We start from the raw sequence: 12050 nt of genomic DNA, 5'->3' as shown, positions 1-12050 counted from the left end.
CCTTACCCAGTTACACAAAGCTATCACCCCTTACCCAAACACACAAAGCAATTACCCCCTTACCCATACACACAAAGCAATTACCCCTTACCCAAACACACAAAGCAATTACCCCCTTACCCAAACACAAAACAATTACCCCCTTACCCAAACACACAAAGCAATTACCCCTTACCCAAACAAACAAAGCAATTACCCCCTTACCCAAACACACAAAGCAATTACCCCCTTACCCAATCACACAAAGCAATTACCCCCTTACCCAGACACACAAAGCAATTACCCCCTTACCCAAACACACAAAGCAAATACCCCCTTACGCAGACACACAAAGCAATTACCCCCTTACCCAAACACAAAGCAATTACCCACTTACCCAGACACACAAAGCAATCACCCCTTACCCAAACACACAAAGCAATTACCCCCTTACCCATACACAAAACAATTACCCCCTTACCCAGATGCACAAAGCTATCACCCCTTACCCAAACACACAAAGCAATTACCCCCTTACCCAAACACAAAGCAATTACCCCCTTACCCAGACACACAAAGCAATTACCCCCTTACCCAAACACACAAAGCAATTACCCCTTACCCAAACACACAAAGCAATTACCCCCTTACCCAGACACACAAAGCAATCACCCCTTACCCATACACACAAAGCAATTACCCCTTACCCATACACACAAAGCAATTACCCCCTTACCCAGACACAAAGCAATCACCCCTTACCCAGGCACACAAAGCAATTACCCCCTTACCCAGACACACAAAGCAATTACCCCCTTACCCAAACACAAAGCAATTACCCCCTTACCCAGACACACAAAGCAATCACCCCTTACCCAAACACACAAAGCAATTACCCCCTTACCCATACACAAAACAATTACCCCCTTACCCAGATACACAAAGCAATCACCCCTTACCCAAACACACAAAGCAATTACCCCCTTACCCATACACACAAAGCAATTACCCCTTACCCAAACACACAAAGCAATTACCCCTTACCCAAACACAAAACAATTACCCCCTTACCCAAACACACAAAGCTATCACCCCTTACCCAATCACACAAAGCAATTACCCCCTTACCCAGACACACAAAGCAATTACCCCCTTACCCAAACACACAAAGCAAATACCCCCTTACCCAGACACACAAAGCAATTACCCCTTGCCCAAACACAAAGCAATTACCCCCTTAAGCAGACACACAAAGCAATTACCCCTTTACCCAAACACACAAAGCAATTACCCCCTTACCCAGACACACAAAGCAATCACCCCTTACCCAAACGCACAAAGCAATTACCCCTTACCCATACACACAAAGCAATTACCCCTTACCCAAACACACAAAGCAATTACCCCCTTACCCAGACACACAAAGCAATCACCGCTTACCCAAACACACGAAGCAATTACCCCCTCACCCATACACAAAACAATTACCCCCTTACCCAGATACACAAAGCTATCACCCCTTACCCAAACACACAAAGCAATTACCCCCTTACCCAAACACAAAACAATTACCCCCTTACCCAAACACACAAAGCAATTACCCCTTACCCAAACACACAAAGCAATTACCCCCTTACCCAAACACACAAAGCAATTACCCCCTTACCCAATCACACAAAGCAATTACCCCCTTACCCAGACACACAAAGCAATTACCCCCTTACCCAAACACACAAAGCAATTACCCCTTGCCCAAACACAAAGCAATTACCCCCTTACCCAGACACACAAAGCAATTACCCCCTTACCCAAACACACAAAGCAATTACCCCCTCACCCAAACACACAAAGCAATTACCCCCTCACCCATACACACAAAGCAAACACCCCTTACCCAAACACACAAAGCAATTACCCCTTACCCATACACACAAAGCAATTACCCCTTACCCATACACACAAAGCCATTACCCCCTTACCCAAACACACAAAGCAATTACCCCCTTACCCAGACACACAAAGCAATCACCCCTTACCCAGACACACAAAGCAATTACCCCCTTACCCAGACACACAAAGCAATTACCCCCTTACCCAAACACAAAGCAATTACCCCCTTACCCAGACACACAAAGCAATCACCCCTTACCCAAACACACAAAGCAATTACCCCCTTACACATACACAAAACAATTACCCCCTTACCCAGATGCACAAAGCTATCACCCCTTACCCAAACACACAAAGCAATTACCCCCTTACCCAAACACAAAGCAATCACCCCTTACCCATACACACAAAGCAATTACCCCTTACCCATACACACAAAGCTATCACCCCTTACCCAAACACACAAAGCAATTACCCCCTTACCCATACACAAAACAATTACCCCCTTACCCAGATACACAAAGCTATCACCACTTACCCAAACACACAAAGCAATTACCCCCTTACCCATACACACAAAGCAATTACCCCTTACCCAAACACACAAAGCAATTACCCCTTACCCAAACACAAAACAATCACCCCCTTACCCAAACACACAAAGCTATCACCCCTTACCCAATCACACAAAGCAATTACCCCCTTACCCAGACACACAAAGCAATTACCCCCTTACCCAAACACACAAAGGAAATACCCCCTTACCCAGACACACAAAGCAATTACCCCTTGCCCAAACACAAAGCAATTACCCCCTTACCAAGACACACAAAGCAATTACTTCCTTACCCAAACACACAAAGCAATTACCCCTTTACCCAAACACACAAAGCAATTACCCCCTTACCCAGACACACAAAGCAATCACCCCTTACCCAAACACACAAAGCAATTACCCCTTACCCATACACACAAAGCAATTACCCCTTACCCAAACACACAAAGCAATTACCCCCTTACCCAGACACACAAAGCAATCACCCCTTACCCAAACACACGAAGCAATTACCCCCTTACCCATACACAAAACAATTACCCCCTTACCCAGATACACAAAGCTATCACCCCTTACCCAAACACACAAAGCAATTACCCCCTCACCCATACACACAAAGCAATTACCCCTTACCCAAACACACAAAGCAATTAACCCCTTACCCAAACACAAAACAATTACCCCCTTACCCAAACACACAAAGCAATTACCCCTTACCCAAACACACAAAGCAATTACCCCCTTACCCAAACACACAAAGCAATTACCCCCTTACCCAATCACACAAAGCAATTACCCCCTTACCCAGACACACAAAGCAATTACCCCCTTACCCAAACACACAAAGCAAATACCCCCTTACCCAGACACACAAAGCAATTACCCCCTTACCCAAACACAAAGCAATTACCCCCTTACCCAGACACACAAAGCAATCACCCCTTACCCAAACACACAAAGCAATTACCCCCTTTCCCATACACAAAACAATTACCCCCTTACCCAGATGCACAAAGCTATCACCCCTTACCCAAACACACAAAGCAATTACCCCCTTACCCAAACACAAAGCAATTACCCTCTTACCCAGACACACAAAGCAATTACCCCCTTACCCAAACACACAAAGCAATTACCCCTTACCCAAACACACAAAGCAATTACCCCCTTACCCAAACACACAAAGCAAATACCCCCTTGCCCAGACACACAAAGCAATTACCCCTTGCCCAAACACAAAGCAATTACCCCCTTACCCAGACACACAAAGCAATTACCCCCTTACCCAGACACACACAGCAATTACCCCTTACCCAAACACACAAAGCAATTACCCCTTGACCCAAACACACAAAGCAATTACCCCCTTACCCAGACACACAAAGCAATCACCCCTTACCCAAACACACAAAGCAATTACCCCTTACCCATACACACAAAGCAATTACCCCTTACCCAAACACACAAAGCAATTACCCCCTTACCCAGACACACAAAGCAATCACCCCTTACCCAAACACACGAAGCAATTACCCCCTTACCCATACACAAAACAATTACCCCCTTACCCAGTTACACAAAGCTATCACCCCTTACCCAAACACACAAAGCAATTACCCCCTTACCCATACACACAAAGAAATTACCCCTTACCCAAACACACAAAGCAATTACCCCTTACCCAAACAAACAAAGCAATTACCCCCTTACCCAAACACACAAAGCAATTACCCCCTTACCCAATCACACAAAGCAATTACCCCCTTACCCAGACACACAAAGCAATTACCCCCTTACCCAATCACACAAAGCAATTACCCCCTTACCCAGACACACAAAGCAATTACCCCCTTACCCAAACACACAAAGCAAATACCCCCTTACCCAGACACACAAAGCAATTACCCCCTTACCCAAACACAAAGCAATTACCCCCTTACCCAGACACACAAAGCAATCACCCCTTACCCAAACACACAAAGCAATTACCCCCTTACACATACACAAAACAATTACCCCCTTACCCAGATGCACAAAGCTATCACCCCTTACCCAAACACACAAAGCAATTACCCCCTTACCCAAACACAAAGCAATTACCCCCTTACCCAGACACACAAAGCAATTACCCCCTTACCCAAACACACAAAGCAATTACCCCTTACCCAAACACACAAAGCAATTACCCCCTTACCCAGACACACAAAGCAATCACCCCTTACCCATACACACAAAGCAATTACCCCTTACCCATACACACAAAGCAATTACCCCTTACCCAAACACACAAAGCAATTACCCCCTTACCCAAACACACAAAGCAAATACCCCCTTACCCAGACACACAAAGCAATTACCCCTTGCCCAAACACAAAGCAATTACCCCCTTACCCAGACACACAAAGCAATTACCCCCTTACCCAGACACACACAGCAATTACCCCTTACCCAAACACACAAAGCAATTACCCCTTGACCCAAACACACAAAGCAATTACCCCCTTACCCAGACACACAAAGCAATCACCCCTTACCCAAACACACAAAGCAATTACCCCTTACCCATACACACAAAGCAATTACCCCTTACCCAAACACACAAAGCAATTACCCCCTTACCCAGACACACAAAGCAATCACCCCTTACCCAAACACACGAAGCAATTACCCCCTTACCCATACACAAAACAATTACCCCCTTACCCAGTTACACAAAGCTATCACCCCTTACCCAAACACACAAAGCAATTACCCCCTTACCCATACACACAAAGCAATTACCCCTTACCCAAACACACAAAGCAATTACCCCTTACCCAAACAAACAAAGCAATTACCCCCTTACCCAAACACACAAAGCAATTACCCCCTTACCCAATCACACAAAGCAATTACCCCCTTACCCAGACACACAAAGCAATTACCCCCTTACCCAATCACACAAAGCAATTACCCCCTTACCCAGACACACAAAGCAATTACCCCCTTACCCAAACACACAAAGCAATTACCCCCTTACCCATACACACAAAGCAATTACCCCCTTACCCATACACACAAAGCAATTACCCCCTTACCCATACACACAAAGCAATTACCCCTTACCCAAACACACAAAGCAATTACCCCTTACCCAGACACACAAAGCAATTACCCCCTTACCCAAACACACAAAGCAAATGCCCCCTTACCCAGACACACAAAGCAATTACCCCTTGCCCAAACACAAAGCAATTACCCCCTTACCAAGACACACAAAGCAATTACCCCCTTACCCAAACACACAAAGCAATTACCCCTTTACCCAAACACACAAAGCAATTACCCCCTTACCCAGACACACAAAGCAATCACCCCTTACCCAAACACACAAAGCAATTACCCCTTACCCATACACACAAAGCAATTACCCCTTACCCAAACACACAAAGCAATTACCCCCTTACCCAGACACACAAAGCAATCACCCCTTACCCAAACACACGAAGCAATTACCCCCTTACCCATACACAAAACAATTACCCCCTTACCCAGATACACAAAGCTATCACCCCTTACCCAAACACACAAAGCAATTACCCCCTCACCCATACACACAAAGCAATTACCCCTTACCCAAACACACAAAGCAATTACCCCCTTACCCAAACACAAAACAATTACCCCTTACCCAAACACACAAAGCAATTACCCCTTACCCAAACACACAAAGCAATTACCCCCTTACCCAAACACACAAAGCAATTACCCCCTTACCCAATCACACAAAGCAATTACCCCCTTACCCAGACACACAAAGCAATTACCCCCTTACCCAAACACACAAAGCAAATACCCCCTTACCCAGACACACAAAGCAATTACCCCCTTACCCAAACACAAAGCAATTACCCCCTTACCCAGACACACAAAGCAATCACCCCTTACCCAAACACACAAAGCAATTACCCCCTTACCCATACACAAAACAATTACCCCCTTACCCAGATGCACAAAGCTATCACCCCTTACCCAAACACACAAAGCAATTACCCCCTTACCCAAACACAAAGCAATTACCCTCTTACCCAGACACACAAAGCAATTACCCCCTTACCCAAACACACAAAGCAATTACCCCTTACCCAAACACACAAAGCAATTACCCCCTTACCCAAACACACAAAGCAAATACCCCCTTACCCAGACACACAAAGCAATTACCCCTTGCCCAAACACAAAGCAATTACCCCCTTACCCAGACACACAAAGCAATTACCCCCTTACCCAGACACACAAAGCAATTACCCCTTACCCAAACACACAAAGCAATTACCCCTTGACCCAAACACACAAAGCAATTACCCCCTTACCCAGACACACAAAGCAATCACCCCTTACCCAAACACACAAAGCAATTACCCCTTACCCATACACACAAAGCAATTACCCCTTACCCATACACACAAAGCAATTACCCCTTACCCAAACACACAAAGCAATTACCCCCTTACCCAGACACACAAAGCAATCACCCCTTACCCAAACACACGAAGCAATTACCCCCTTACCCATACACAAAACAATTACCCCCTTACCCAGTTACACAAAGCTATCACCCCTTACCCAAACACACAAAGCAATTACCCCCTTACCCATACACACAAAGCAATTACCCCTTACCCAAACACACAAAGCAATTACCCCCTTACCCAAACACAAAACAATTACCCCCTTACCCAAACACACAAAGCAATTACCCCTTACCCAAACAAACAAAGCAATTACCCCCTTACCCAAACACACAAAGCAATTACCCCCTTACCCAATCACACAAAGCAATTACCCCCTTACCCAGACACACAAAGCAATTACCCCCTTACCCAAACACACAAAGCAAATACCCCCTTACGCAGACACACAAAGCAATTACCCCCTTACCCAAACACAAAGCAATTACCCACTTACCCAGACACACAAAGCAATCACCCCTTACCCAAACACACAAAGCAATTACCCCCTTACCCATACACAAAACAATTACCCCCTTACCCAGATGCACAAAGCTATCACCCCTTACCCAAACACACAAAGCAATTACCCCCTTACCCAAACACAAAGCAATTACCCCCTTACCCAGACACACAAAGCAATTACCCCCTTACCCAAACACACAAAGCAATTACCCCTTACCCAAACACACAAAGCAATTACCCCCTTACCCAGACACACAAAGCAATCACCCCTTACCCATACACACAAAGCAATTACCCCTTACCCATACACACAAAGCAATTACCCCCTTACCCAGACACAAAGCAATCACCCCTTACCCAGGCACACAAAGCAATTACCCCCTTACCCAGACACACAAAGCAATTACCCCCTTACCCAAACACAAAGCAATTACCCCCTTACCCAGACACACAAAGCAATCACCCCTTACCCAAACACACAAAGCAATTACCCCCTTACCCATACACAAAACAATTACCCCCTTACCCAGATACACAAAGCAATCACCCCTTACCCAAACACACAAAGCAATTACCCCCTTACCCATACACACAAAGCAATTACCCCTTACCCAAACACACAAAGCAATTACCCCTTACCCAAACACAAAACAATTACCCCCTGACCCAAACACACAAAGCTATCACCCCTTACCCAATCACACAAAGCAATTACCCCCTTACCCAGACACACAAAGCAATTACCCCCTTACCCAAACACACAAAGCAAATACCCCCTTACCCAGACACACAAAGCAATTACCCCTTGCCCAAACACAAAGCAATTACCCCCTTACCCAGACACACAAAGCAATTACCCCTTTACCCAAACACACAAAGCAATTACCCCCTTACCCAGACACACAAAGCAATCACCCCTTACCCAAACGCACAAAGCAATTACCCCTTACCCATACACACAAAGCAATTACCCCTTACCCAAACACACAAAGCAATTACCCCCTTACCCAGACACACAAAGCAATCACCGCTTACCCAAACACACGAAGCAATTACCCCCTCACCCATACACAAAACAATTACCCCCTTACCCAGATACACAAAGCTATCACCCCTTACACAAACACACAAAGCAATTACCCCCTTACCCAAACACAAAACAATTACCCCCTTACCCAAACACACAAAGCAATTACCCCTTACCCAAACACACAAAGCAATTACCCCCTTACCCAAACACACAAAGCAATTACCCCCTTACCCAATCACACAAAGCAATTACCCCCTTACCCAGACACACAAAGCAATTACCCCCTTACCCAAACACACAAAGCAATTACCCCTTGCCCAAACACAAAGCAATTACCCCCTTACCCAGACACACAAAGCAATTACCCCCTTACCCAGACACACAAAGCAATTACCCCTTACCCATACACACAAAGCAATTACCCCTTACCCAAACACACACAGCAATTACCCCTTACCCAAACACACACAGCAATTACCCCCTTACCCAGACACACAAAGCAATTACCCCCTTACCCATACACACAAAGCAATTACCCCCTTACCCATACACACAAAGCAATTACCCCCTTACCCATACACACAAAGCAATTACCCCTTACCCAAACACACAAAGCAATTACCCCCTTACCCAAACACACAAAGCAATTACCCCCTTACCCATACACACAAAGCAATTACCCCTTACCCAAACACACAAAGCAATTACCTCCTTACACAAACACACAAAGCAATTACCCCTTACCCATACACACAAAGCAATTACCCCCTTACCCATACACACAAAGCAATTACCCCCTTACCCATACACACAAAGCAATTACCCCTTACCCAAACACACAAAGCAATTACCCCTTACCCAAACACACAAAGCAATTACCCCCTTACCCATACACACAAAGCAATTACCCCTTACCCAAACACACAAAGCAATTACCTCCTTACCCAAACACACAAAGCAATTACCCCTTACCCATACACACAAAGCAATTACCCCCTTACCCAGACACTCAAAGCAATTACCCCCTTACCCAAACACACAAAGCAATTACCCCCTTACCCATACACACAAAGCAATTACCCCCTTACCCAAACACACAAAGCAATTACCCCTTACCCATACACACAAAGTAATTACCCCTTACCCAGACACACAAAGCAATTACCCCCTTACCCAAACACACAAAGCAATTACCCCCTTACCCATACACACAAAGCAATTACCCCTTACCCAAACACACAAAGCAATTACCTTCTTACCCAAACACACAAAGCAATTACCCCTTACCCATACACACAAAGCAATTACCCCCTTACCCAGACACTCAAAGCAATTACCCCCTTACCCAAACACACAAAGCAATTACCCCCTTACCCATACACACAAAGCAATTACCCCTTACCCAAACACACAAAGCAATTATCCCTTACCCAAACACACAAAGCAATTACCCCTTACCCAGGCACACAAAGCAATCACCCCTTACCCAAACACACAAAGCAATTACCCCTTACCCAAACACACAAAGCAATTACCCCCTTACCCAAACACAGAACGCAATTACCCCCTTACCCAAACACACAAAGCAATCACCCCTTACCCAAACACACAAAGCAATTACCCCTTACCCAAACACACAAAGCAATTACCCCCTTACCCAAACACAAAGCAATTACCCCCTTACCCAAACACACAAAGCAATTGCCCCTTACCCAAACACACAAAGCAATTGCCCCTTACCCAAACACACAAAGCAATTACCCCCTTACCCAGACACTCAAAGCAATTACCCCCTTACCCAAACACAAAGCAATTACCCCCTTACCCAAACACACAAAGCAATTGCCCCCTTACCCAAACACACAAAGCAATCACCCCTTACCCAGACACACAAAGCAATTACCCCTTACCCAGACACACAAACCAATTACCCCCTTACCCAAACACACAAAGCAATTACCCCCTTACCCAAACACACAAAGCAATCACCCCTTACCCAAACACACAAAGCAATTACCCCTTACCCAAACACACAAAGCAATTACCCCCTTACCCAAACACAAAGCAATTACCCCCTTACCCAAACACAAAGCAATTACCCCCTTACCCAAACACACAAAGCAATTACCCCTTACCCAAACACACAAAGCAATTACCCCCTTACCCAAACACAAAGCAATTACCCCCTTACCCAAACACACAAAGCAATTACCCCTTACCCAAACACACAAAGCAATTACCCCCTTACCCAAACACACAAAGCAATTACCCCCTTACCCAAACACACAAAGCAATCACCCCTTACCCAAACACACAAAGCAATTACCCCCTTACCCAAACACAAAGCAATTACCCCCTTACCCAAACACACAAAGCAATTGCCCCTTACCCAAACAAACAAAGCAATCACCCCTTACCCAAACACACAAAGCAATTACCCCTTACCCAAACACACAAAGCAATTACCCCCTTACCCAAACACAAAGCAATTACCCCCTTACCCAAACACACAAAGCAATTGCCCCTTACCCAAACACACAAAGCAATTACCCCCTTACCCATACACACAAAGCAATTACCCCTTACCCAAACACACAAAGCAATTACCCCCTTACCCAGACAATTACCCCACTCCACTTAACCAGTGAAATGAGTCACGGGTTGCCCATCAAATAAATGACAATCGGTACCAAATGTAGGCCAACAGCACAAGATCACCTCAAGATGTGCGTGTGCATTACCATCATCCCTCTAACCACAGAACCTCTGTCCCAAATCCTATTGATTCAAGTAACTAATTCTATTCATTGGAGGTGCTGAGCTTCAGGCAGGAGCCAGTCACTAGTCAAACATAGCAAGCCATCATATCCTGTACAAATGAGCATGTGCTTTAATACCCAGCTCAATCAGTTTCGATCCTCAGACTCTGTGCTTCCTCACTGCCCATTAGGAGAGGTCTGCACGCGACAGAGCTTCCATCGCATAGTCCAGCATCGTACAAATAATTTGCTGATCAGCAACAACCTACTTCAAATCCTTGTGCAGGCTCTGGGAAACAGGATTGCTCTCAATGAAACAGACTCCGTCACTGCCATCCTCCCAACCTCTCAGGTTACTCAGTGACAGAGCCGGTACAGACCATACCTCTTTCCCCGTAGCCACCTGCCCCTTGTAACAGCGATCTGCCTTACCTGAAGGAAAATCTTGTATGTACCAGGTAAATAGTCAGCAACCCTGCCAAAAACCAATCGGCCAACTCCTGATGAGATCCCAATGCACATCAGAAGAACCTCTTCATTTTGCAATTCAAAAGTTTCTTTAACATACTTCATCTGTTAAGAGAGAAAGAAACAAAAATTAGATGATGTTATTCTGGCCTTTAAGACATAGCGGTTACACTCTGCTTGCATTTTTGGAAAATGCTGAAGTTAACCTGTTTATTATAATTGGGTTAGTACCTCTGTTGAAACAGCAGAGGCATTTGACACCAAGACATTTAAGCTTGTACAAAACTATACAGCAGTAATATTAAAGAACAATTGTTGGACTAATCAGAAAGAACTTGCATTTTATAGCACTTTTGATGACCAGACAGCCAAAGAATTACTTTTGAAGTGCATTCCCTGGATTGTAGGTAAAT

The 12050-nt window shown here is 45.0% G+C and overlaps 1 protein-coding gene across 1 annotated transcript in view; it reads right to left on the bottom strand.

Moving 5' to 3' along the window:
• The window catches only part of LOC140411050 (monocarboxylate transporter 10-like), a 268489-nt gene that overhangs the window by 57091 nt on the left and 199348 nt on the right, over window positions 1-12050 (bottom strand). The window contains exon 4 of the mRNA XM_072500036.1: window positions 11602-11742. Coding sequence (XP_072356137.1) covers window positions 11602-11742 — 141 coding nt within the window. The remainder of the gene's footprint in view (window positions 1-11601; window positions 11743-12050) is intronic.

Source organism: Scyliorhinus torazame, chromosome 4, assembly GCF_047496885.1.
Source record: "Scyliorhinus torazame isolate Kashiwa2021f chromosome 4, sScyTor2.1, whole genome shotgun sequence".
Taxonomy (NCBI): domain Eukaryota; kingdom Metazoa; phylum Chordata; class Chondrichthyes; order Carcharhiniformes; family Scyliorhinidae; genus Scyliorhinus; species Scyliorhinus torazame.
The sequence above is the reverse complement of the archived record's forward strand: the minus strand, read 5'-3'. Positions and strand labels throughout refer to the sequence as shown.